The sequence below is a fragment of the Mus caroli genome, chromosome 8 (genome assembly GCF_900094665.2).
Source record: "Mus caroli chromosome 8, CAROLI_EIJ_v1.1, whole genome shotgun sequence".
Taxonomy (NCBI): domain Eukaryota; kingdom Metazoa; phylum Chordata; class Mammalia; order Rodentia; family Muridae; genus Mus; species Mus caroli.
The window spans coordinates 115,784,004-115,811,885 of record NC_034577.1 but is presented as its reverse complement, the minus strand read 5'-3'; the positions used below and the strand labels follow the sequence as shown (position 1 = coordinate 115,811,885).

The 27,882-nt window shown below is 50.7% G+C and overlaps 1 protein-coding gene across 1 annotated transcript; it reads left to right on the top strand.

Moving 5' to 3' along the window:
• The first annotated feature begins 256 nt into the window (after nucleotides 1–256).
• On the top strand, nucleotides 257–27,606 carry C8H1orf198 (chromosome 8 C1orf198 homolog). The gene is made up of 4 exons (XM_021170714.1): nucleotides 257–772; nucleotides 12,143–12,193; nucleotides 23,729–24,253; nucleotides 25,403–27,606. Exons 1-4 carry the CDS (start codon nucleotides 437–439, stop codon nucleotides 25,457–25,459), a joined length of 969 nt encoding a protein of 322 aa, XP_021026373.1. The 5' UTR covers nucleotides 257–436; the 3' UTR covers nucleotides 25,460–27,606.
• The last annotated feature ends 276 nt before the right edge of the window (nucleotides 27,607–27,882 follow it).

Below are 27,882 nucleotides of genomic sequence, written 5' to 3'. Positions count from 1 at the left end.
GGCGGTCTTCGCCCTGAGTTAACCCCTGTGGTCATCTCCAATCGCGGCGGCTCTTGTATAGGGGACTCTGTAGCAGCCCCAGAGATGCCCTAGGGTCCCGGAAAGCGTCCTACGGAGGAGAAATTGAAGGGCCATGACAGGAGGAGCTCGGGGGCGGGGCTCCAGTGGGGGCGGGGCTCCAGATGGAGGCGGGGCTTCAAGTGCCGACCCGGCTCAGGGACGATTCGTGGTCCCGACCAGTACCAGATGGGGCGTAGGCGGCCTGTACGAAGGGTGTCCCGGGAAGGTCTGGGGGCGGTGCTCAGCCAGGGGCGGAGGAGGAGGGCTCAGCGGGTGGGGTAGGGACAGCGCTCCGGGAGGAGACGGAGGCGGAGCCCCGGGGCGGGGCGCGGGCGGACCAGGAGGCGGCGCTCCGACCGGGACGCGCGGGCCGGGTATGGCGTCGATGGCGGCGGCGATCGCGGCCTCGCGTTCGGCCGTCATGAGCGGGAACCGGCCGCTGGACGACCGGGAGCGGAAGCGCTTCACCTACTTCTCATCGCTGAGCCCCATGGCCAGGAAGATCATGCAGGACAAGGAGAAGATCCGGGAGAAGTACGGGCCCGAGTGGGCGCGGCTGCCGCCCGCGCAGCAGGACGAAATTATCGACCGCTGCCTGGTGGGGCCGCGCGCCCCGGCGGCCGCCGCCGACGCGGGGGACGTGCGGGACCCGGCTCGCTTCCCTGGCCTGCGCGGGCCCACGGGCCAGAAGCTGGTGCGCTTCGGCGACGAGGTGGGTGCGGCGGGACGGGCCACCCAGGGCGGAGTGGGCGGCGAGGGGGAGTTCAGAAATCTCCCGGAGAAGGGACCTTTAAAGACAAAGTGGGAACAGTAGAGAGGAAACCAGCGAGCCTGGATGAGTGTACGACGTACAGCCTCAGTTTTCTGATGTGAAACAGGAATAATGTCTATAGTTCCTGATCACCAGACACTCGGTGGCCGGCATGTGTTAAGTATAAGGACCTCAGTGGGGAAGGTGGGACTGCCAGGTACCGCTGCCCTGGGGTATGTCCCTGGTGTGTGTTTGGGTTTGACATGTGAGCCCCGGTTCCCACCCAAACACAGAGTAAGTTTAGATGCCTCCAGCAAGCCTGATTATCTAGCCTGGGCTCTAGACACTGGGGGAAGAGAAAAACTACTTAGAATTGCTCCCGGCTGACCTTGCTCTTGAGGCCCAGGAGTCTGCGCTACTCAGAAACCTGGTGGTTTACAAAGAGATGGTTTCCCTGAAGCTCTTTGTGCCACCAAGAGTATGGACTTGGTACCTCAGGGACTCAACTTTGTTTTGGAGGACAAAATCGGTAGCAGCTAGAGTTCTGAACGTCCATTTGGGTGGAGGCAGGGAGGAGAAGCTCAGGGAGGAGAAGCTAGGAGAGTTTTGTTGTTGTTGTTGTTATTGTTGTTGTTGTTGTTGTTGTTTTTCTGTTGGAGAAGTTGTGTCAGGCGGAGGGAATACCAGTTAAGGATGAGATTTCAATCAGGTTTTTTCAGGCCAGGTATCCGTCAGTATTTGTTACTACAGAACGCTTGTGGTCACGAACCCACTTTCCTGCCAGGGAATTGTGAAGGCAGAGAGCTAGCTATCCGCCAACACTGCCTTCTGCTCCCCATCCCATCTGAAACTCTTGAGTGCTTTGCCAGGAAAAACAAGGGTGTGGTGGGAGATGAAAATATAAGTCTTAAAATATATTCCTGGAGCTGAGGCATTTCATTGTGAAAAATATGCACCTCCATAAAGACGTGGACGGAGTTTGTGCTTGGATCTGGGTGATGAGTAGGCAGGCAGTTCCTCTTTGGCAGTGTCTTAGGTAAATAAATCTGAGAGGAAGCAGCCCTGTCTGTACTTAACAGATGCTGGAGACTGGATGTCACTGGCCCTGAGTTTATCAAAAAGCCAAGCCATGTTGGAGCCAGCGTCATTGATAAGGAGGGATGTGACCAGTTTTCTTTTCACCCAGTTTCTCATTTGGGGTCAGTCTGCATTCGTGGACTGGTGTGGTGTGGTTTAAAGCAAATAGGGGCTGGGGAGATAGTTCCGTAGGTAAAGACTTTGCCGTGCATGTGTGAGGATCTCTAGCAACCAGGAAGCAGAGGGAGGCACATGCTTGTGATTCCTGGGAGGCAGATATAGGCAGATCCCTGGGGAGCAAGTTCCAGACTAATGAACCATCCTGTCCTCCAAAAACAAAGTTAACATGGTCTTAAGCGAAAACGCCTAAGGTTGACCTCTGACCTACACTCACACAAACATTTGCACCAAATGAAACTTTGTGAGGAGCGAATCCACGTGTCTTTCAGGAGCACCCAACCTGAATCACAGCAATGCCAAATGGGCAGAAAGCACACCTCTGAAGTCCGAGCAACCAGCTTTGAGTCTTAGGGTGGGTAGGACACCAGGCAGGGAGTACGCTTCTTTCTGCAGTAGTGAGAGGCTTAACCACATAGGGACCACCAAACCCCACTAGTCTTAGGGAGAGGTTGGCATCAGACCAAAGTCAGGGAGTGGTCTCATTGTTAACACCCCAGAGATCATTCTTGTAAGAGGACCTATGTCTGGCTATAGGGGCTGACATGGGGGTATAGTGTAGGTGTGTGACTCCCAGCTAGGTAATTTGACACCCAAATAGGTGACCCCAGATTTGAACAAAAAACTTGAAACTCAATTGAGTAGGGCATTTCCATCCGTCCATCCCCACTTATATGTTGCCAGGGCTCCTCAGCCCTCTCTACTGCCCCAAAGGATGCTGCCTTTCATTGCCAGTAAACTTTTGTGCCCCTCACAGACAATATCTAGTCTTTTTTTCTCTGTCATCTACTATCATTGTTTTTAGTATCATCCAGTCATTCTTAGGTCTTTCAGGAACAAATAGGGTCCTAATTACAGACTGATGTCACAGATCTTGGTGACCCTCGATATATTCAGGGGTTCCTTTGCCTGTGTGCATAGGACAGATGAAGCAACCTGGCACCTGTGTGTNTGTGTGTGTGTGTGTGTGTGTGTGTGTGTGTGTGTGTGTATGTATGTGTGTATGTGTGTTTACCCTGATCGCCACAAAGCTAGATGACCTGGGCAGGACTCAGATCCCCTTCTTGCCTTGATAATTTAACCTGGTCCCCTGCTTTTAATGTTGAAGCAAAGGAGGGACTGTCAACATTTTTAGCTACTTTGGGAATCAACTGTTTCCCTGGGCTTCCTGGGTTAGGGTGCTACGTGTCTCCCCTTCCCCGTTAGCTTTCCCTGCTGTATGAACTGATTTTAGTGGAGATGTGCGCAGAACTCGGCTTTATACAAGGCTGATAGCCTCCTTCCCAGACTTCAGTGTTGCCTGAATCCCTCCACTTCTTCCCTGCAGCAGCAAAGAAGAGGGCTTGGAGCCCCAGGGCCCAGGTTTAAGTTTGGCCATGTCAGCAGCAGGGTACCACTCTGGCATAATGTGGAATCAATGGTTTGCAACAGGCAAGGGCCCTGGGGATGTCCTCTCTGCCTTGCGAATTTTCTTGAGAACATTAAGGCATGCCCTTTCTATAGATGCTTTTATCAGCCTGGCAGCCTCTTCCTTCTCTGGAAGGCTTCTTCTTCCAGCAATAAAGTTCTGGGGATGGCTTTCTCTGGGAGATGAAAAGTTCAATTGAGAAGGGATCACCCGTATACTCTACTGTTAACCTAGGAAACAAACCAGCAAACTCGGAAATCTGAATTTTCAGGAATCTGTTGCATCTATTTCCTGTCCCCAGCCCCAACTCCTTGCCACACCCAGCAGGATCTGAGTACATTGTTGCGTTCTGGGTTTCCAAAGGCTGCCATTTTCTTAGGTCTAAACAGACCCTTGCAGGGATGCTGGGAGCTCCTACGGTGGTGTATCTTGTTTCTGTGGAATCTGCTTGCCTCTGCCACCTCTCCATGAAGTAGGTGGGGCTGAGCAGGAGTGATGGTGTAGGTCAGCCAGCTCCATAGCCCTTGACCTGGATTCTGGAGGCTAGATTTTTAAGACCCTGGAGCCAGATAGCTCCAAACCTCACCAGCAATTCAGCAGATCAGCTGCCTCCCACACAACCCTCCTGTAGGAGCCCCAGGCCTTCCTAGTGCTTTTAGCCCTCTCTGCTTAAGACCCCTCCTAAATCCTGGAATTCTTCTTTCTATTGGGTGAGTGTGGCCAGATGCTTAACTTGGGACATGAGAGGGCTGGCTTTGGCTTTCTTTCCTCTCCCACTTCAACAAAAAAATTATTTCTTTTTACTCTTTTTACAGTCTGTCTGTCTGTCTGTTTGTCTCTGTCTGTCTGTCTGTCTGTCTGTCTGTCTCTCTGTCTCTCTGTCTCTCTCTCTCTCTCTGTGTGTTTACATTAACACACTCATACAGAAGCCAAATCTAGGGTGTTTCTCTGTACCTATCCACCTTGTTTTTGGGATGAGTCTCTGTCTAGCTGTCGGTTCACCAGTTCAGCTAGGCTAGCTAGCCAGTGAACCCCAGGGATCCTGTCTCTATCTCCCCAGTGCTGGGACTATAGGCATATACCGTGCCCTCCTTTTTACCTGAGTACTGGGGAGTGAACTAGGTCCTCACGCTTTTATAGCAAACATACTCTCCACTGAGTTATGTCCCCAGCTGAGTCTTTTTTTGTGGGGTGGGGATTAGAGAGTTGATTTTCCAGGATTTTTTACTTGACGTTTAATAAAGGTGGAATGTGCGAATCACCATTCCTTCCAGTCTGGCATATCCAGTGTATTTTAGAAATGAGGACAAGGTATATTTGGCGTCCTGTGTTCCTCTGGGCCCTGTGATGGGTTGCCAGGCTAGGACTGAGATCTGTCCAGATGCAACTGCACAGGCTGTAAGGGAGGGAGGGCCTGGGCCTGTCCCTCCTGTTCCCCTTGCAGATTGATGGCTACCCAGCCTGATAGCGCTTGGCTTGGTGCCCGGAGCTGAGCCAGCAGACGTGGCTCTCCTCCTGGGTGTCTCCATTGCCAGCCTCCATGGGAGGTGACCCAGTAGCAGCCTAGAAACTGGTTTTGCAGAGACGAAAGGATCAGTTTGGGTCATTTAGGGAGGGCCAGAAGCACATTGGCCATGACAGAGTCATCTTTTGATTGACAGGAATCACACCCTGACTAAGAGGGTCCCATAGTGCTGGAAGAATGTAGCCATTTCTTGTAACGAAGTTATCAAAATAAGTAACAAAAGCGTGCAGGTGGCATTCCTGCTCATCCTTAGACCCTTGCCCCCTCCTCCCAGTCTATTCTGTGTTCTATGACCCTAGCCCTGGCCAGACCCATGTTTCTGAACTTGTATCTCTTGTGGCATGTGTCCCAAGCTAAGTCACTAGGGCTTTCCTTCTGTCTTTGGAACTGCAGCTCTGTGCTCCCAGTTATGAACCCTTACTTCAGCAGAGATAACTACACAGCAAGCCTCAGTGCAGTGCCACTTCTCAAAGTGTGTGGGCAGTGGCCACAGAGAGGCAGTCGGGGTTTTTTTAAGGGCATATTTTAATGGTTCTTTTGAAGCTCCCATCCTTTTTATTTTTTTCTGTGCTGGAGAGTCAGCCCAGAGCTTCCTGCAAGTGCTCTACCACCAAGCTACAGCCCAGCCCTTTCCTTTTCTGAGTGTGTTTTGAGACAAGGTCTTGCTAGGCTGCCCAGGTTAACTCAAAGCAGGGCTTGGATTTAGAATCCTCCTGCCTCGTCCTCCAGAGTAGCTTGGACTATAGACCTGTGCCACCATGCTGGGCTTGGCGGGGCTTAGCACTGCACCTGTCAGAGAGGATGATCACTTCCTTCCTCCATCCCTTTACTTACTCCTTTATTTATGATGCTGAAGATTAAACGTGGGGCCTTGTATATGCCAGGCAAACTCTACCACTGAGTCACTTACATCCCCAGCCTCACTCCTGTTCCTTTTCTTTTAAATTAATTATTATAGTGTGTGTCCCCAAGAAAGTGTGCTCATACACAGGGCATGCTTACGTGTTGCAGTACATGTGTGGAAGTCAGAGAACAACCTTGGAGTCACTGCTCCCATTACACCTTTATGTGGTCTCTGGGCATTGACCTCAGGTTGACCAGGCTAGCCCATTGACCTCAGGTTGACCAGACTAGCCCATTGACCTCAGGTTGACCAGGTTAGTTTGGCAAGTTTTTACTCACTGAGCCATCTCACTAGTCCTCAATTCCTGTTGGTTTTATAATACTTTTTTTGTTTTTGTTTTTTCTAATTTTATTTTTATATGTTTTGTCTGCATGTGTGTGCCTCATGCCCACAGAGTCCTCAAAAGGGTGTTGGACTCCCTTGAGCTGGACTTACAGATGTGAGCCAGTATGAGGATGCTGAGGTTGAACCCAGGTCCTCTGGAAAAGGAGCCAGTGTTTTAATTGCTGGGCCTGAATGAGCTATGATCTGTTCTTTGTGTACCTGTAGCTGAGTCAGGAGTCAGTCTCTGGTGTCTTTGCACTCTGAGTCTTTGAGTGTCCTGGCCACCCAGTATTAACCCAAGGGTGACCGCTGTCAACACAGGCAAGTTTTCTGTTCCGCTCTGCTGTCAGATCTTACTCTCTCAGGCTCTCTCTTAGCCACAGTGCCATCACATGTCCCATAGATGCTTCCCTGATCCTGGGCTTTAGAGGCATAGTGACCATTTGTGGTCCCCAGGGCACCTTGTGACTTCAGACCCTGCTTCTGAGTCCCCAGGGAAACAGGCCCTATTTCTGGGACTTACTAGTTGGGGTACTCCCTTTTGGGCAGTGGACAGTCCTTACAGAACATGATAGTTAAACTGCACATTGGAGTCTACTTTGTGGTCAGGGTGTGTACAGCGGGCAGGCAGTAGGGAGTGAAGCTCTGAAACATTGTGATTAAACATGCTTTGCAGTGGTTAGTGTGTAATCTTCAAATGCCAGGAAGAACAAAGACGCCCTTCCAGGGCTGAGGAGCGCCCCCGAGTTAGAGAGGAGCCCACAGGAGGCTGGGACATTCGTAGAGGACCTTTGCACACAAGAAGGCTTTACACGCCTGGTCATACTATCTCTGATCTGTTTCCCAGGAGACTTGGAATCCCAGACTGCAATCTGCCCGGCTGTCAGCTCCCAGTCAGTGACTAGCACCCTTAGTTCCGCACTGTCTTTCCAGGACCTTTTTATTGTGATGTAATGCACATAACCAGAACTTGTCGTCCCAGCCAGTCCTTTTTCCTTTTTAAGACAGGATCTCTGGTCCGGTAGTGGTGATCCTAGCACTTGGGAGGCAGAAGCAGGTGGATCTCTGTGAGTTTAAGGCCAGCTTGGTCTACGAGCAAATTCCAAGATAGCCAGGTCTATATTGAGAGACCCTGTCTCAAAAAGCAAATGAAATAATGAAAGATGGTGTCTCACGATTCCCAGGTAATCCTTGGGTTCACTGTAGCTGAGGAGAGCCCCACACTTCTGGTCCTCTGGCCTCTGCTTCCTGAGTGCTGAGGTTACAAATGTGAGCCATGCCACTGCCTCTGCTTCCTGAGTGCTAGGATTAAAGGCTTGGCCCCAGCCATGTTTTGTTTGTTTAATTTATAATTTTTATTGTGGATATGCATAATGTATGTATGTGAGCATGCATGCCACATATAGAAGTCATGGGAAGCTTTGTGGAGTCGGTCCTCTTCCTTCCACCTTTACCTGCTCTGGAAGGTTGAATTCAGATTGTCAGCCCCAGCCACTCGCTGTCCTGCACAGCTGGTTGTGTTTCTTTGAAATGAAACTTTGTATCCATTAAGCAATAAAACAGTACAGGTTAACAACTGCCCATCCCCCAACCCCACTCCAGCGCCTGCTTTCTTTCTGTCACTGTGATTTTTCATATTCCTGTACTGCATGTGGATGTCACCATAAAAACTGTGTTTATTCTTGTGTCTGGCTTATTACACTTAGAGATGTATATCTGTATCACACACACAGTAACACTGCTTCTCTTCAGAGGCGTATTATGTCTGGAGTTTACAGGCAGAGTAGATGTACCTGTGGCAGTGGTGGTCAGGCTAGTTTGAGTGCTTCTCTCTGAAGCTCTTGTCTCTGCTTTGAGGACCAGCTCCTGATGGCTGCCTTCCAGGGCTTTCGGTCATTTTCGGTGCTTCTGTGTCCTCATAGGTCTGTCTCTTATGGCTTCTGCTCTGCTTTGATTATTCTGACTTGGTAAGCATAGTCTTGTGCTGTCTTCCACAGAGGGCCAGTTAGACTTCGGTGTATTTGTCCCTTTCAAGCAGGATTCTGACTATGAGGGTAACGGTTGGCCAGAGTGAAGGCCATCTGTGTTGTCCTGCGGTCTGAGGGACATGCACTTGCATGTGCGTGCGTGTGTGTGTGTGTGTGTGTGTGTGCGCGCGCGCATGCGTGCTTTTGCTGTTTCAGGTCTGGGAGCCTGGGAGGCAGGCAGAGGGCTTACCAAGCAGCCCCAGAGTGAAATGAAACCTCACCACAGGCCTTCACCTGCCCATATTTTGGTTGCCTCCTGGTTACTGTGGAAATAGAAGAAGCACTTTATATGTGTGTGGGGTATCCATATATGTCTGAATGTGTGTTTGTGTGTGTATCTGTGACCATATATGTGTCTGTATAGAGTATCTCTGTGTGTGTTTCTGTGACCACATATGTGTCTGTGTAAGTGTATCTATGTATATGTGTGTATCTGTGAGTATGTGTATGCTTGTGTGTTTATACAGATATATCTCTGCGTGCAAGTGTCTGAGTATCTGAGCATGTCTAGGTGTGTATGTCTGAGTGTGAGAGTGTCTGTGTATAGGGGTGTGTCTATATGAGTGTATGTCTCTGTGTGAGAGTGTATCTATGTGTGGAAGTGTGTATGTGTATGTCTGTGTGTCGGAGTATGTATGAGAGTGTCTGTTTCTATGTTTGTACGTCTGTGTATGAGAGTGTATCTGTGTGTGGGAGTGTTTATGTGTATGTCTGTATGAGAGTGTATCTATGTGTGGGAGTGTGTGTGTGTATATAGGAGTGTATCTATGTGTGAGAACATATCTGTATGGGAGTGTGTCTTTGTGTGGGTGTGAGTTTGTTTCTGTGTGTGGGAGCAGGAACTGCTACTTTGAGACTCTGCTGCCATTTGTGACCTCGGCCTGGGAGCCTGCCTTGTTGCTGGTAGCCTGCCCTGGTGCCAGCACCGTCTATGGCTGAGGCGTTGTCACTGCCACATTTTTGTCCGGCAGATTTATTTTTGCTAAGTGCTTTATTATTTTTTATGAGCTCAAAAGTACAGAAATCCAAGGAATCTGCCTCTTACATTTCTTGCTGAAGCAAACAAAAGCATGTAGACCTATCAGTGACCTCTTGCGGTCTGTGACCCCCATGGAATTCCAGGAAGCGACCACTGGGGCTCCGACCCCACCAAGCACTGCCCTGACTTTCGCTTCCTGGCGTCCTTCGGGCAGTTGCCTCCCACAGCCAGAGCCTCTGACTTATCTTCATAGATTCAGAGGGACTGACCTTAAGGAGCTCATTAGAAGTCGGGGGAGGTGACACATGAGTGGGTCCAGCTCCTACCCTTGTGATCGTCCTCTGTCCACTAGCGTGGCTTGGGCTGGTGGCCTCAGTGGAGGCGTGTGTTAGCCAGACAATCCCCTTCACCTCTCCTGCAGTCACAGAGAGTAAACAGCATCTGTCCTACTGACCTGCTTCCCTTCCCACTGAGGTAACACTTTCAGCCTTACTACCTCTGAGAGCAGTGCATCCTGTCTCAGGAGCCTAGGATCTCCGAGACTTCTGGGTCACCTCACTCACTGTCTCCATCCCCAGCGGCCCCCAGAGATGAGGACATGCCCCAGCCGCAGCTGTGGCTCCCAGCCATTGATTCACATTCCTCCGGATAGCCGTGGCCATTTTTGGAGGGGCAGAATTTAGACGCTGGAAGTAACTGGTACTTAGCCGAAATGCCAAAGTGGAATGCAGTGACCCTGTTCTCATTTTAAGAAGTTTTTCCTGACGACTGTGTAGTGCAAAATAGCCCAAGCGGGCTGGAGAGACGGATGGCTTAGTGGTTAAGAGCGCTTACTACTCTTGCAGAGGACCTGAGTTTGGTTCCCAGTACCCATGTAGGTAGGGTGGCTCACAATGTCTGTAACTCCAGACATTGTGAAAATATTTTATCAAAAAGCAGTGGAAGTCAGTTCTGGAGCCAAGATCCCCAACGGATGTTGCCAAATGGGAATTACCACTGTGCGGGACCAGTGGCTATTTATGGTGGGCTGTATCAGCTGCGTAGCTGAGGTGCCTTTTGGCTCTCTTAATGCCTGGCCCCATTTACTGCTGCAGCATACACAGGTCTGGGGATAGACTGTCTGTGACGTGGTCTTGGTATAACATGTATCCAAGCGAACAGGCTTTCTCCAGTGTTAGTGTGCAGTCCCCGGACACTCTGCATACCCACTGGAGGCAAGGACCAGAGCACAAGCTTGCAGCCCCTGCTGCTGTGCCCAGCCCTTAGCTCCAGGAACCACAGAGCCCTTACTGTACAGACACCAACTATTCATGCCCCAGGGTAAGGGACTTTCACTGGGGCAGCTTTATTCTTGGTACCTCCATCCCAGAAGACCCAGGGCTCCACTTCCCACATTGGGATGCTCTGGGAGCAGGAATGGGGGAGCTGTGTAAATTGGGTGGGGTGTGTGAGGACCTAGCTTGTGCAGAGGTTCTGAGCTCACAGCTATGGGACTTGGGCTTCTCCACCTCTGGTGATGGGCCAGGGAAAAGGCTTCCTGTGTTCCTGTGCCTTGTGGAGCTTGGTTTCCTCGTTCCCCCATTCTTAGGAATTCCAGGCTGTCAACCACCCAGAGCCACCGTGTCTTTGTTACTATAGCTCTTTACTGGACCTCAGCTTCTCCTCAGCTCAGCAGGCGTGTGCCTAGGGAAAGCTGGCTTGCAGCCTAGATCCTGATGCATTTGCAAGCATTCTTCAGGAGTTCCTGCCATATGTGAGGCCAGTCTGGGCAGGGCTCTGTCAGCATCTGAAGAAGGAGCTATGGACACAATAGCCCTCTCTCTGGAGGTTGGAGCCAGGTGACCTGGCTGCTAGGTGACAAGGGACATAATTTATTGGGTATTCCATGGAATGATACAAATCACCTGGAGTTGTTTGGGGACAGTGAGATATGAACATAGTGTCACTCTCCGTTTATATATTCTATTGGGGGTTGTAGACATAAGCCTGTTGGTAAAGTGCTTGCCTAGCATGCAATGCAATTCCCCAAAAGTACATAAACCAGGCATAGTGTATACCTGTCATCTCAGGTTCTTGGAAAGTAGAAACAGGAAGCTTGGGAGTTCAAGCCTATACCTGGACATATAGTGAGTTTGAAGACGGACTGTGATACATGCAACACTGTCTTAGAAAAAAAAAAGACAAAAGTATTTTGTTCTACTTTCCATATTACCCGGGATGCTCCATGGTTTAGGCCATGGCGCTTTCCACCCGTAGCAGCCAGGCACAAACAGGCTCTGTAGGGTTGGAGAGGAGCCTCAAGCTCTTTCTGTCAGTCTGGCAAACAGGACTTGCGCACTCAGGGTCGGAGTCCAGCGACTGCTCGGGAGAGTTGTGCTGCACCGTGTAAGCTGAATCAGGAGCAACCTCAGCAGTGTTATGTTTAGACACTTGCATTACCTCGGCGCTTCGTGCATTGATTCTGTTACCGGGCCTTTCATGTGGCCAGCAGAGGCCTCTCACGTGGCCAGTGGGCGCGTTCTCTACGCAGGCTGCCAGACTTAAAAGGGTGTGTAAGCTCCTTGCTGAAGCAAGACAACAGGTTCAGAAGGCTGTGTCCTCACCCTAGACCACACAGCTGGCCCTGGTGACACTGAGACTCGAGAATAGTGCCCATTCCATCTTCTGAAGCTCCTGTCCTGGGATAAGTCGGCTGAGGTCTCCCTGGTGTTCACTAAGATGCCATTTTGGCAGGAGGCTCCGGCAGCTGGGGCTGCACGGTTTCCAGGGTTGGCCTTGTCAAACACTGAGATGTCCACTTTGGTACAGTTCAGATTGTCCTGCATGTGGGTCCCTCCCAGCCCTGGGTGGATGTCTATACCGGGTTGTTGGAGTTTGGGCCTCAGTCTGATTCTTGAATTTTTATTTCAGGACATAACTTGGCAAGATGAACACTCGGCCCCATTCTCCTGGGAGACGAGGGTAAGTTGAGTTAAATTTAGATGTATTTGTTGATTTTGAAAATATATGAGTATCTGTACATTTTCTTTCAATGTTTGATGGGTGCAAAAGGTGTGTATGGTTCTTAATGCTGGGCTACAATTGGCAGCCCGTGTTGGTAGGGCAAAGGAGTTTGGGGGACTGAATCTCTGTGTAGGTCTGTCAGTCCCACAATGTCCCATGGTATCTCTGAGGCCCATGGGTTCCCTGGTAAACTCCAGCTTCTGGAGCTGCCCTGTCAGGGGATTTCTTCTCCATACTTTAGCACCAGTGTTTGGCACACTGGTGGTGGATGGCCCTTGAGGCAGCTCAGAGGCCCTGATAAGGTGACTCTGGTTGGTTTATGTGCGTGTACACATATACAACACAGGTATGTTCCATCGCCCCCCCTCCCCCATTGTCCAGGAGAAGAGCCTTAGCAGGCAGCAAAACCACAAAGTAGCAAGTGTCCTAAAGCCAAGGAGAGGTGAAAGGCTCACCATTTTCTAACTACATCTTTCAACATGGTTTTGGTGTTGCAGCAGAAGACACGACTGTGTGTCTTAACAGGCTTCCAAACACAGATAGTTCGAAAGCCTTGTTTCTTAGGTTTTCATTCTTCCCTAACTGGTTCTAATCACAGCCCCTTGCCCTGGCTGACTCTGGCGCCCAGGGGACCTGTGAAGAGAGAGGCTAAAGGTCAGGGAACATTGATGGAATCCTAGGGTCCTTGAGAAACCTCTCCTCCAGACCAAGTCTTTGGATCCACAAGGGCTTGGAGGACAGGGACGGCTGCACCACCCTGTGCCACAGACTGCGTATCATTCTCAGTGCCTGACCTAAGGGGGGGTGAGATAGTCTTGACACTGATGTGTGACATTTGAGGCTGTTCTCACATTTGAGGACACAGGCCAGTCCCTCAAACGTGTTCCATTCCCATGAACATGTTCACAGAACAAATATGGGTTCTTCCAGGCCCCAGACACCACCTTATAGTTCACAAATATCCTAAAGAAACTGACTTCTGTATCACAGGTCTTGGAGACCGAGACTCAGCATGTAGCCAAGGCTAGCCTCAAGCTAATATCCCTCTGCCTCCACTTCCTCAGTGCTGGGCTCGCAGGTGTGTGTCACCGTGCCCAGCCCCTGTAGGGCTTTCTAGATTTCTGCTGTAGAAGAGTGGAGAGCTCAGATCTGTAGTGATAACTTTGGAATTTTAGTTTCTTTGAAAAACACAGAAATATAGAAAGTGCTTTTGTTTTAGTCCCAGGTGTAGGATATGGAGCTGCTTCAGATTGTCCACGGCAACTGGCTATGATTCACCTTGTACTCGAGCAGGGGTGTGGTTTTGCCAGCTGCAGACAGTGGCAAAGAGTGCAACTCTTGGAATTCTGGGGACTTTTCAGAGGGTGTATGAATACTAGGGCTCTGAGACGCAGGGTGGGTTGTTCGTTGTTTGGTGGTGGTGGTGGTGGTTGCAGTTTAGTCATTTGCAAAGAAGAAAAAAGCAGGAGGAGGAGGAGGAGGAGAAGAAGAAATAATTAGATACCCTGATGGTGAAGATCAAACCTACCCCATGGAACCCCACTCCCCTAGTCAGCAGGAAGTAGTCTAATAATAACATTGCCCCCTTACCAACCCCTGAGTTTTTTTTCAGGGATCTCTTTCCTTTCCTTTTCTATCTTTTTTCCCCCTCTTACCTAGTGTTAGGGGGTTGAAAGAGAGGAAGAAAGGGGGTGAAAGGTGGAAGAAAGAAGAACCCACAAAGTAGTAGGACAGCTGCACAGATCTGCACAGCAGGTTGGGGATGGAGGTGGTCAGCGGGGAGCAGACCTGGGTTGCCTGGATGTTGTCTCTGTCCTCACCTCCTTCCTTCTAACCCGAAAGTTTCTGGAGGCAGAGCGGGGTATGTAATGTGTATGGAGACATGAACGGCTGGCCCTTCTACTCCTCAGTCATTTTAGAGTTGCAGAAAGCCTCCCTACTTGCTCCTTCTCAGCCAGAACCTCAGAGGACCTTCACCTCTGCTTCTACCAGTTGGGCTGTGATCCTCTTAGGGACTGTCTTAGTTAGGGGTTTACTGCTGAGAACAGACACCGTGACTAAGACAACCCTTATAAGGACAACATTTAATTGGGGCTGGCTTACAGGTTCAGAGGTTCAGTCCAGTATCATCAAGATAGGAGCATGGCAGCATCCAGGCAGGCAGGGTGCAGGAGGAGCTGAGAGTTCCACCTCTTGTTGAAGGCATCTAGCAGAAGACTGGCTTCCAGGCAGCTAGGATGAGGGTCTTAAAGCCCACACCCACAGTGACACACTTACTCCAACAAGGCCACACCTACTTCAATAGGGTAATACCTTCTAATAGTGCCACCCCTTGAGCCGAGCATATACAAACCTTTACAGGGACTTAAAGATGATCTGGGACTTCGATCAATAGCTGCACATAGGCAATGGCTTTAGTGATGGTTGGGCCCTGGTCTCTGAGTGCATGATGGGAGACCAGACCCCATGGTCTGCAGACCCTTAAGGATGGTGACCTCACTTTGTCAGCTGTCATCCATCCAAGCACTTTGCCAAGGCTGGTGGCCCAGTGAGCACCATTCAGCCTGTGATGCTGTGGGTAAGAGCAGGGCTCAGAAGGGATGTTCTTGGTGGCCCTTCTAGGATTGATCCCTGCCACCTAACACCTCAGGAGAGCCTCAGTCACATACATGGGTGGTGCTAGCCACAGTGAGCCAGCCCAGGTTTCCAGCACAGTGTGGCAGTGACACATTTGGATTGTGAGTGTCCCTGAGGCCTCTTGGTAGGATGGGAACAGCTCAGCAGTGAACCTGCTTTGTTCCTGGGCCTGCCTGGTAACTGTCTAGCATGCTAGAGTGGGGGTGGGGGAGTAGGGGGGGAGGGATGAGGGGAGGGGTGGAAGTGGAGGGGGTGGGAGGAGGAAGTGAGAGGATGAGAGGGGAGGGGGAGGGGACAGGGGAAAGGGATGGGAGGAGGTGGGAGTGGAGGGTGAGAGGGGAGAGGGTGAGGAAGGGGTGGGGCAAGAGGCCCCCCACAGTGTTTGCAGTATGTTTAATGCAAGTTTGACCCCTAGGGCGATTCTCTCTCCACTGTCAATTCTGTGGCATTTCTTCCTATTTTAGCTGCATCATCTACTGACCTTTGATTTCTTTTTTTTTTTCACATATATTTATTTGTTTGTTTGGTGTGTCTACACACCATGGCTTTTGTATGTGGAGATCAGGTGACAATCGGGGAGACATGGTTCTCTCCTTCCATGGTGTAAGTTCTGGGTATTAAACTCAGTGTTAGGCTTGGCCGCAAGTCACTAAGTTTCCTCTGAGGTCTCTCAACAGCCCTTCCTTCCTTCCTTCCTTCCTTCCTTCCTTCCTTCCTTCCTTCCTTCCTTCCTTCCTTCCTTCCTTCCTTCCTTCCTCCCTCCCTCCCTCCCTCCCTTCCTGTTTGTTTGTTTATTTATTTATTTATTTATTTATTTTTCTTTCTTTTTCTAAGGCATAGTTTTCATATAGCTCAGACTAGTCTTAGACTCCCAGCAACCATCCTGCTGCAGCCTCCCTGGTCCTGGGCCACCACTCCTAGCCTGCTTGTTTTTGCAAGACCTAGGACTGGACTTAGGGCCTCACAAATACTAGGTGAGCTTACTGCTGGGTTGTATCTCCAGTCTATAGTTTGTATTGATTCTGATGAAGTGCACACAATGTAAAATTTGCTAGCTTAGCTTTCGGGGGGGGGGGGGGCTCGGCATTGAACCAGGGGATTCACACATGCTGAGCTCTGCCACTGAGCTGTGCCTCCAGCCCACTTACTGGTGTATGTGTGTGTGTTCCAAATGGATGTGCATGCATATACGTGTATGTGTGCACTTATGCATATGTGTATGTACTGTCAAGAGTATGTGTATGGATGTGCATGCACATGTGTGAGTGCTGGCAAATGAATGTGTGTATGTGGGTGTGCTGTCGTGTGTGTGTGTGTGTGTGTGTGTGTGTGTGTGTGTGTGTGTATGTGTGTGTTGCCAAGTGCATGTGTGTACAGGCATGTGAGTGCATGTGTGTATTCGTGCATATGGAGCCCGGCAGATAAACTCAAGTTTGGTACTCAGGTCCCATTCACCTCGTTTTTGAGACAAGGTTGCCCCCCCCCCCATGTGCATGTGTGCACATGTAGAGATCAGAGGAGAACTGCAGGGAGTCAGGGGAGTTGGTTCTCTCCTTCCACCTGTTGGGCTGGATCTCTACTGGTTTCTGTGTGCCCCACGCTGTGGTGGCACCGGCTTTTATTTAATCTATTTTATTTTACTTAAGATTTACTTATGTATTTTATGTATGTGAGTACACTGTCGCTCTCTTCAGACACAGCAGAGGAGGGCATCAGATCCCATTACAGATGGTTGTGAGCCACCATGTGGTTGCTGGGAATTGAACTCAAGACCTCTGGAAGATCAGTCAGTGCTCTAAACCACCGAGCCATCTCTCCAGAAACAAGGTCTCTTGGTGGCTTGGAACTTGCAGGTTCAAGGCTGCCAGTGGCCCTTTGGATCCACCGTCTCTCCTTCCCTGGCGCTGGGGTAACACGCACGTACACTTCAGCCAACTTCCTGTTCTGTTTTTCAGTATTATTTCTAATTGTGTGTGTGTGTGTGTATTTCAGTCTGTACGCACACGTGAGTGTGAATACAGATACCTACAGAGTCCAGAAGAGCTTCTTAGATCCCCTGGAATCAGAGTGACAGGCAGTTACCGGCTCCCCAGTGTGGGTGCTGGCAACCAGACTTGGGTCGGTCCCCTGGAAGAGCAGTGTGCTCTCTTACTCAGCGTGGCAGACATCTCTTCAGCTCCAGTGTTTGCTTTCTTTAAACATGAGTTCTGGGATCAAACTTCGGTATCTGCTCACAGGCCAAGCACTTTGCCGATTGAGACAGCCCTCCCGCCCCAATTAACTGCTTTAAAAAATGTTTACATGTGTATGTGTATGGCTTATTCCACATGTGAGCAGGTGCCTAGAGTGGCCGGAAGGTACTGAACCCCATGGAGCTGGAGTTACAAACTGTTGTGAGCCACCAGTCGTGGGTCCTGGGGATGGAGCTTGGAATCTCTGAAAAGAGCAGTCCACACTCTTAACTGCCAAGCCACCCCTTCAGCACCCTGTTAGCAGCCACTTTTGAGTGAGCAGCTAGCTCTGTGGCATTTAGTACCCTCAAGTGGCCGTGTATCCTCCACTGACTGTCTCCCATACTGTCGTGTGATTACACAGTTTCGTGTGTCTATGGAGCACAAGATGTTTTGCTATTTGCATATGTTGTAGGGTAATTAGGTCAAGCAAATGAACATATCCAAATTTTCCATTATGCAAGACACGTCCCCCTACTCTGACATAACTCCAGCCCCCGCTACCTCCCAGGGATACGGTCACCACTAAGGTCTCTTCTATTCCTCTGTCAGTTTGTCAGGCAGGCTGGGGGATGGGGTGGGTGAGGAGGGGCCCATAGGGTCACTGCACTTTTCTTTTAGCATCCTATGTTTCCAGAGGAAAACCCCCAGCACCCAGAAGGCCCCAGACTAGGAGAGAGGAAGGAATGGAAAAGATTCCTTGCATTCCCAGGCCTCCTGGGTTGCAGACATGTTGGAGAATGTGTGGGGAGGCTGGGCAAGCAAGGATACCCTTGGGACTCCATCCCCAAGGTCCTTCTCCTCCCAAGCTGTCTAGCTTCTGTCTCTGACTTTACTAATGTTTAGCTTCCTGTCTGAGGTCCCAAAGAGGATGGGGGGGAGATGATTGATTTCCAGGCCTTGCCCCAGAGGAAGAAGCACCCGTGTGTGCTCAGTGCTCATCCTTCCACACGCCAGGACATCCTCCATTCTCCATCCGCCATCCCCCATCTCCCATCCCCCATCCTCCATCCTCCAGACCAGGCCCTCCCCTACAACTCACATGCTCATCTGAACTTCTCCTTCCTGATCCCGCCTTCAGTGAGCAGTCACACAACCACCTGGCTGGAGAATGGCTGTGGCTCATAGGTGTCACTGCCTGTGGAGGACGAAGGGGCTGCTTGGTTTAAGCCATGGCCTCCCATGCACCTCCTCATTGTCAGGTTTTGAGGGGCCCCATAGGCCGCACTCAGTCCCATCACAACTCCTACACGGCTGGGGCCCATGTTTCTTCCTCACAAAGTCCTCTTCCTCTGCTTGATGGTTGGCAGGGATCCTTCCTCCCTTGCCCCACTCTCTTTCCCTCTGAGCTGTCCTAAAACACCCCCCCACCCCCAGAAACTTAGACCTCGGCTTGTGGCTTTCTGCCCTAGACCCTTCCATGTTTTCCTTGTGTTAGAATATTATGAAGTTCCTTTGGTTCATGCTGCCCCCGGAACACCTTATCCTAGAGGTCTCTCTGAAACCCTCGGCCCTCTCGCTGCATCCCGGTCTCTCCTTCCTTACCTTGCTGGATTTCACCCACCTTTTCTTGAAGACCTCTACCCCAACTGCAGCTGCTGTATATATCTTATTTCTAGCCCTACCATTTCTGACTGTCCCAGTCACACTCATGTGGGGGCTGCGCTGGGCATGTGGTATGGCATCTCGGAACGTCCATCCATTCGAAAGGAGTAGCCAAGGCAGGGGAAGACGAGCAGGGAAGTTCTCTGCCTAAGTTGTGCTCCCAACACAATACTACCCATTCTCTTGAGGGACTTGTCTATGTCTGTGTCCTTGTCACACGCCTGAGGGCTAAGACTTCTGTCCATAGCATTGACTTCTACATAAGCCTTGGCTCCTCCCTGCCTGCCACTTCCTGGGTCTTATGATGACACTGAGTTTTTGCTGCCCTGGAGCCTGACTGGCAGGTGAGTATTTGCCCACCTCAGGGCTTCTAAAGAAGGGGCATGTGTGATTCTGCTCCTACTCTGGACAAGTGCCTTGGAGGTGAGGTGGATGGATTCAAGGCACTGCCCAGCTGTGTCTCAGGCTGCGTGCTGGGGCTGGCTCATTCCTCTAAGGTGTCCCTTTGCTAATTTTGCGATTCTTAAAGCTTTCAAGGCACTCTCCTCCCCCTTCTCCTTGGAGGACAGGAGAGAGGAACACATGCTTAGCGTATGGCGGGCTGCTGGGGAGTTGTTCAGATTCCGACTGTATGCCCGCAGCCTTTGTCTTGAGTTTAGCTTTGCCAGCAGCTGCCAAGCCAAACAGTCCTTTTTAGCGGCATGCACCCCCCCCCCTTTGCTGAATATCACACATTCTTCTCCAGTGAGTGGGTCATAAAAATAGACACTGGGCTCTGTCGTGGTCTTGCTGTTTTTAGAATGGATAGATCCAGCTGAGTCCCCGGTTCCCCACATGGGCTGACTGATCAGGTTGTAGGGAAGTCAGGAGCCCTGGGCGTGGAGAGCAGGTGGGTACTGCCAGAGGCTGAGCAGATTCTTGTCTTCCTCTTCTGTTTCTGCCTCCAAAATCACAGAAGGCAGTCAGTTGAGCCCCGAATCTCTTCCTGCAGCCCATGCCATGACCATGAGCTAGTGGCCTCTGTCCCTCCCAGGTATCGTCTATGTAGGGTCCTTCTGCAGGGCTGGCTCAGCAGCCTGGGCACTGAAAACAGGCCATACCTCCTTCCCATTCCTGAAGAAGACATGTTAGGAAAAGCTTGTCCGTGGCACGTATGTTCTTCCTGTTTTCCACCTTGGCCTATGTGGGCCTCAGGGGAAGTGGCCTGGTCTGGCCTTCAAAACCAGTGCTGTCTGGAAAAGTCGGGTGAGCTACCATGGTAGCTCTTCTGTAATGAGAAAGGAATAGTGAATCCGTTCCTCACGTCATTTCCGTGGAGAGTTTCCCATGGTGCCACATACTTAACACGTGTTCGGTCAACTGAGACTTCTGTACCGTTCTCCCCAAGTCTGTGGTGTGAAGTCAGCTAACTTCTGTGTCAGGAGTTGAGGTGTGGGTGTGGTTGTAGTCAGCCTGAGGCCTTCCACCAGAAGCTGGGCTCTTTCTTACCTTGCTCAGCACCCTGGGGATTTAGTGCCTGTTTCCTCTAGGTGGACCTGTGGGCAGACTGAGCCTGGAATAGGGAAGCGGGGCTATGGGTACAGCTCTGGGCACTTCCTCTGGCCCAGGGCTGAATCTGTGATGCTTCCCATGGGTTCTGTTGTCCAGCCACCACCCTGTTCCATAAGCTTTCACAGGGTCTGGGGGGCCTGGGTCTGCCAAAGCTCTGCCCTCTTCATCTTCTGTGAGCCTGGAATTATCAGGTTGTGTCAGTAGCTGTGAGAGACAGCTGTAGAGTCAGTTTCCAGCAAGCCATGATGGAAACCCCCAGAATGGGGAACTTGGGCTCACTCGTGACCTTGTTGAGCCCATTCTTTGGTTCATCAGCTGAACCAACATAGACAGGGACAGGGAACCACTTTTTCCCTCCTCCCGACCAGCTGCCAGATAGTATTTGAATACCTTCTCTTCTTATGGGGGAGCAAAAGGTCCTTCACAGCAAGGAGGAGGAGATGGGCTTGTTAGAGGAGACTAGTCACACTTTATGTGCAAAGTTAAGGATCGAGAGAGCACAAGGAAAGCGAGGGGGCAGATGGGTTAGGATCTGCTGCCTCCTATCCCTTCTCCCTCCTCCCCTTCCTCCTCCTCTCCTTTCCTCCTCCTCCTCTTCCTCCTCCTCTCCCTAGTGCCCCCCCCTTCTTGCCGTTTTTTTTTGGGGGGGTACAGGGTGTTGCTGTGGCTTGTTGGCCTGGTAACTTCTATGTAGCCCAGATTAGTGCTAAACCCACTTCAATCCTTTTGTCTCTACCTCTTGAGTGCACTGTACCTGCCCTTTCTCTTTTCTTCTCTTTACTATTTTTTTTCCGAGACAAGGTCTCTCTATTATGTAGCTCTGGCTGTCTTAGAACTCATACAGGGACCAGGCTGGCCTCCAATTCACAGAGAGATATGTTTGCCTCTGCCTCCTGAGTGCTGGAATTGAAGGTGGCTTGCACCACCATGTTTTCTTGTGTTTGCCTCCAAAGTTCCCAAAGCAGGTAGTTACCTCCACCTGGCATCACACCCCGTCCAAGTTCACCTGGTCACCCTCCAACCCCGAAGATGATGGGAGCAGATGTCATTTAGGCAGTGGCACAACCTCAGACTCCAGTCCTGGTTCTCTCCTCAGAATCTTGCTGCCCGCCCGTCCATCAACACTTGGCTTTGCAATCCACAGTCCTCTAAGCAAAGATCCCAGATCTCAGTGTGGGGGGGAACAAACAAACAAACAAACAAACAAAAAACGCCTGGGTGTGTCAACCTGCTTTTGGTTTGTGAGCTTTCCTCCACAGTTTCCAGATCAAAGTCAACCCCATCCCTGAGTCCTGGGCCACTTCCACACTATTTTTAGCGGGTTGCTTACTTAAAGAAACTGTTATGCCTGTCTGTGCCGCGCGTGTCTTTGTGTCCTACTAGGGAATATGGGGAGTGTTCAGAATGCTATACTCAGAAATGAGCCGAGGCGGAGAGAGTGTTGGCACATGCCTGTAATCTCATGATTCAAGAGGTAGAGGCTGGGGGATCCAAAGTTCAAGGGAAGCCTCAGCAACGTAGAGTTTGACGCTACATTGGGCTATCAGACCCAGTCTCAAAAAACACAAAACAAAAACCAACCAAACAAAAACCTGTAAAGTTGAAACCGATTATGAATGAATACATGCAGGTCGTGTGATGGACAGGACCCTACCATTTCCATGCTCTCTGTCCTTGGTGGCCTCTGATTTTCAGCCCTGTACCCAGGCCTTGGAGTCTCTTGGTCTGGACTAAAATCCCAGCCTCTAAAAGTAGAGCTACGGAGAGATGTGATCACAGTCCCTTAAGGTAATGCTACCGAATGACATGTCCACAGCCCCTAAAAGTAGTGTTGCAGGACCAGGAAGATGTCGGTAGATTCTCTCCCTGCAAGTATGAGGCCTGCCATGCTGACAAGCACTTGTTTTCCCAGTGCTGCCCGCATAGAGACAGACAGAACCTGGGGATTGCAGGCCATCCAGCTTAGCCTCTTAGTGAGTGTCTGACCAGTGAGAGAGACCCTGTATCAAAGAACAAGAAAGCTATTATAGACTATTATTCTTGGGGAAATGTGAACAAAGGTCTGTTCACCCCAAATAAGGAACCAAGCGCGGACCAAAGGAAGGATACCGCCAAAGTCCAACTTGGTGAACTGTGTGTTTTATTGGGGGTGATTTGCAGGAATATGGATGGGGAGGTCACTTATAGGAGCAGAAATGACTCAGTGACAGCTGCAAAAACCCACCCCAGCATGAGTGACAGCTCACCAAAGCTGGAAACCTGGAGCACAGTACATATCTTCCATTTAGCTCAGTCATGTTTACTTGTTCAATAGCATCTCTCAGCAATCCTCACTGCTTATATAGGCTTGTGAGGGAGGAGCCTAGTGAATTTGGTCAGTTTCAGGGATTTCTTAAAGCTATTGAGTTGTTTACTTCCTGAGTCTCAAGAAGATTCCTTCCCAGAGGAATTTACTATACAACACTGGCTTCTGAGGGACATACTTGAAGTTTTGTCTCATACACACACACACACACACACACACACACACATATATATATATATATATATATATATATATATACACATGTGCACATGCATACACACACATACACAGAAGTTGTGAAAACCTGGATGATGCTCAGGCTGCACTGAAGAAGTGACACCCATGTTACAGACCTGACAAGACCACACCTAACTAATATGTATGAGAATATGGCACAAAAATGAAGTTATGGGGGAAGGGGTTATGACTGATATTTTTCTGAGCTTTCCTCTACTTTCCCAGCTTTATACAATATCATTTATTTTACTTTTACAAGAAAGTGGTATAACGGTGCTGACGTATGGGAAGTGAACTTTTCAGGACTGATTTTGAGATGGCAAATGGCGAGTTCCCCAGAGCAGGGGAAGACATCACCCACAGTTAGCTCTTCTTTGATGGGAGGCTCAGGATCCTTGGTAATGATTTCTGTCAGAAACACTCGGCAGCAGCGTTTCAAAGGCCGTCGTGGTTGACGGAATGCAGGTCAGGAAAGTGGTCAACCTGTATGCTCAGATATGAGATACAGGCTTTGCTCACAGAGCTTCCCTTCACTCTGAGTGTTTGCTGTGGGTAACAGGACTCTGATATCTTAAGGACCCCAGAAGCTCTACCTCACTGGCCTGCAGTACCCTGTCAGGAAAGGCCAGAGCTGTGGTGGGCCCAGCCTCGTGCTCTCAGAGTCAACAGGGGCCCTTGGCCATTGTTATGATTCTGGTCTTAGAGCTGTTCAGGTTTTGTCGTGACGGGGCTTGGCCTCATAACTCCTAAAGTGTTTGGGGTAGGTAGTAAGAACTACTGTGAAAATAATCACTTGGGATCAACCGATAATCAGCTTACATTGTTACAACATCTACGTATATGAGGAAGAACGTGTGTGAGCCGGATGTCTGTCCCAGGGCATTCCAAGACTTGCTCTCATCTGTCTCTCTTTTCTGTCTCTCCCAGAGTCAGATGGAATTCAGCATCTCCTCCTTATCCATCCAGGAGCCCAGCGCTGCCACTGTGACCAGTGATGCCAGGTCCCTGGCCAAGGCTCCTCAGGGCACACAGGGTTCCAAACCTGCCCAGAGCAGCAGATCCTCTAGCTTGGATGCCCTGGGACCGTCTCGAAAAGAGGAAGAAGCATCCTTCTGGAAGATCAATGCGGAGCGCTCCAGGGAGGGGCCTGAGGCTGAGTTCCAGTCCCTGACACCCAGCCAGATCAAGTCCATGGAGAAGGGGGAAAAGGTTCTGCCAGCTTGCTACCGCCAAGAGCCCACCACGAAAGACAGGGAGGCCAAGCCTGTGCCACAGGAACAGCAAACCCTCCCCAGTGTGAGCGCAGAGCAAGAGGTGCCCCAGCCGGTGCAAGCCCCTGCCAGCTTGCTGCTCAAGGCTACCCCCACGGAGTCCCCAGAGAAGCCACCGCCTCCTGCCGTCCAGCAGGACGAAGATGATGATGCTCTGTTCTCAGAGTCTGCACTTGCTCAGGTGGGTGATGTTGCCAAATTCACAACAGAAGGGTTGGGAGAGGGGGGTCTTTCATGGATGACCAAGAGGAGCCCACAGGATGGGACAGCACCGATGTCCCCATGGTCTTCTTCCCCTCCTCTGAGTTCAATTTCCAGCGCCCGTGTTAAGAATAAGAATCTGGGCACGGTGCGGTGCTAATTATAATTCCCAATCCCGGGGAGCCAAAGACAGGTAGAGCCCTGTGCTAGCTGGCCAGACAGCTTAGCCTATTTGGTTAGTTCTAGGACAAAGATAGGTGTTGGACCATAATGGCTCAGGGACACAGAGGAAGGGCTGAGACAGCTTTAACCCCAGAAACCTCAAAGTCAGGATAGCAGGAATTGACGATCTCCCCTCCTTCCAATCTGGTGCCAGAAAGTCAGCTCCCCCACCATCAACCCTAATAATTTACTGCCCTGACAGCTATCAGGCTTCACTCCTTGTTTGACCTTATAAGGTTCCCCCGCCCCCCGCCCCCCAGCCCCTGAGTATGTAGGTGAAGCAACTTCCAACACCCCTGTCCTCGTCAGTTGTAGACGGCCCCACAAACCTTTCCCCTAGAGACCCTGGCCACTTCTCCAGTGGCACAAATATCCCTTTCTACTCCACCCCCACTCCCCGACCCCCGACCCCTGCCTGTTAAACTGAACCAGTTTCTCTGAAGCTGTTCCTGGGTGTGTGTTCTTTGCCTGCACACTCACCGCCGACCAAGACCCTACCTGCACACGCCTGTCCCTGCTAAGCTTCCATCCCTCCAGTCCAGCCCAGTGTACAGTGGGCCTGGCCACACCAAGGGAGAAGCGGACACCGGCCGGCATACGTGTCTCTCCGCTTCGTAATGCTGTTCAGCAGCAGGAGAGTGCTCATAGAGAACCAGGCTGCTCTCTGCTCCCTGAATGCTTCTGGGAACAGCACGCGGAGCTCCCTGGACTCTAAGGGGCTGGGGTTGGCAGGATTTTGTGCAGCTTTCTGGTCTGTAGCACTGAGGTAAATTGAGGTCGGGGCCCCTGAGGCAGAAGTAGCTGCTTTCATCTGAGTCATTGTAAACGAAGTGCCATGTTTAGGTTGTGTGTGTGTGGCTGAAACAGTTGCCTGCATCTTATTTTGTCTCCCTTTGTTGCTCTGCAGATCAGCTCCAGTAATGTCCTCTTGAAGACAGGCTTTGATTTTCTGGACAACTGGTAAATGGTGCTACCCAGAAACACAGCCAGGAGCCCGTCCCGCGTGGCCCACCGTGGTGTTCAGAGGAGAAGGCAGCACTGCCTGCGTATTTTCCTGTTTTCTCTACTCCTTTCTTAGTCTTTTTGGAAACTAGGAAATGTTGCCAGGTTTTCCCTGTTTTGGGTAAAACCGAATAGATAAATATGCTATTTTCAATGATTTGATAACAAGTTTTACACTTGGGATTTTTAAACACTAGGAACCCAGTAAGCCTTGTAAATGAAACTCCTGTTCCCAGCTCCATCCCACCTTCCCTCCAGCGAGGTTCCCTGACCAAGTCACAAAAGGTCGCCAAAGTGACTCTTTCTCGTCACTCCCCGTTGAGGGCTCCCTGGGTGGATATGGGCTGTTGGCTGTCACTGTGGAAGACTCGTCCTTAAAAAGTGTGCTCACCCGGTACCCTTCCTTCATGGAAGCCAGGTTAAGCATTACGCATCCTTTCCCTCCCAAATGCATAGGAAGCAGACTGCGGGCGGGTGGCAGGTGCCCTCTGAGCCGTCCTGGTGACTTACCCAGAGCTCTGGTCGCCCTTCAAAAGCAGCTAGCTGCCTGTTGTATCCAGTTCCTGTTGTTGTATATAGAGCTGCATCGCGTTCCTTGGCTCTGTAGGAGATTCCTTTGGGAAGTTATTAAGACCGTCCCGCTAGCGTCCCAGTCCTGACCACTGTAGGAGACGGGGTGTTGACAGCTGTGCTAGACATCAGGGCTCTTCTGATTCACTGAGGTAGAACCTCCCAGGCTTGAGCATCCTTCACCCCAGTCTGGTCTGGCTGTATCGTGCAGGACACGCCCCCAGACCTGACCGCATTCCTGGCGGTTCCCGGAAGCTTCCCCTTGCAGCCCCAAGAGCTCACAGCAACAAGGCTGGGTGAGGAGTGTGTGCCTCACCCAGAGTTTGATGCCCTCTGTCCTCACTGCCCTGCCATGGCCTCTGGACCCTCCATGCACCTACAGGATGCCAAGCAAATCTGTGAGCTCGGGGTGGCGTGGTCTACCCTTTGCTATCACTCCGTTCTCCTCACCCGAAGCCTTAATCTCCACGAGCACTCCTCCGAGAGCCTGGTTTCAGTACTGCAAGCTGTAGCCTCCTTAATGTCTGAAGTAGCCTCTGGAATATTCTATGTAGCTCCAAGGTAAAGCATGTGGCAACCCCACCCTCACCCTGGCCATTCTCCCTTCCTCTAGGAAGACATGCCAAAGCTGTATACTTAGCCAATAGTGATGTGATACCTGCCAATTAGCTTGTGTCCCAAACCTCCCTCAGTCCCAGTACCTGGTGGTGCTGGGGTTTGCCTTCCTCTAGCAAATTTTGATGGAGTCATCTTTCCGCACTGTTTGTAGGGGAGTTGATATAGAGGAAGAATTGAAGCCTGTGCAACAATGTTTTCCCTCCCCATGGGTCAACGCTCCATAGCATTGGTGTAGCAGGAGTATGAGCTGAGTATAGGCAGCCTCTGTGACTGGTCCCATGGGTGACTCTTGCAGTGGTGTGTCCCAAGGAATCCTCTGAAGAGCAGGTGGGAAGTCGCAGATGGGGAGTCTAGGAGGGATCCTATAGGACCCGCCTGACCTGGGAATTGTCCTTGTGCCTGGGTGGAGTCCATTCCACACTGGTTTCTTGGTCTCCCCCAGGGAACTTGTGTCATTGACCAGGAAATCAGAACTGTATCTATCATTTTCCCTTCCTCCATACATCATGATGAAGTATGTTCATTATTCTTCTCTGAAGCACATTCTTTGGCTGCAGCCGCTGTATGATGCTGGGCTCTGCCACATGCCCGGGCTCAGCACCTCTGGGAGGCAGCTCCAGGGCTCTACGTCCTGCTCTTGGTGGCTGTGTCCAACAGAAGCTCTCAGGAACCCAGGCTCTGCGTGTCTGGTTTGTCCCTGAATCCCAGCCCTCTGGGTTGGATCGGATCCTGTCAGGAGCAGTGGAGTCGGCCTCCTGGCCAGGTGCGCTCCTCCTTGGGCCAGTGTGGGAGTGGCCTTCCATCCTTCACTCCGCCCTCTCCTTTGACACCTACTTTCGAAATGGTAAATTCTTACTGACAGCTTGTAATTTGGTCCCATTTTATACTCTAGCCTTTAATAAAGCCATTTTAAAAATGAGAGTCAGATCTGTCTCATTTTCTGCTGTTTAGGGAGGGGGTCAGGGTACTGGCAGTTGAATGCCAAGCTATGTTTCTAAGCTGCAAAGAAATATTTGCTCACCCTAGATAGGTCACTCATAGACCAAAGAGAGGAGTCCGTCCAATTCTACTTAGTGAGCCAGTGAGTTTATTGGATGACTTACCAATACTAACCCTTTCTCAATGTGGTGGGTTCTCTAGGGGCTCCACCACTGAAGTCTCCAAGTCAGCCTCTCCCTCTATATTCTAGCTCCACCC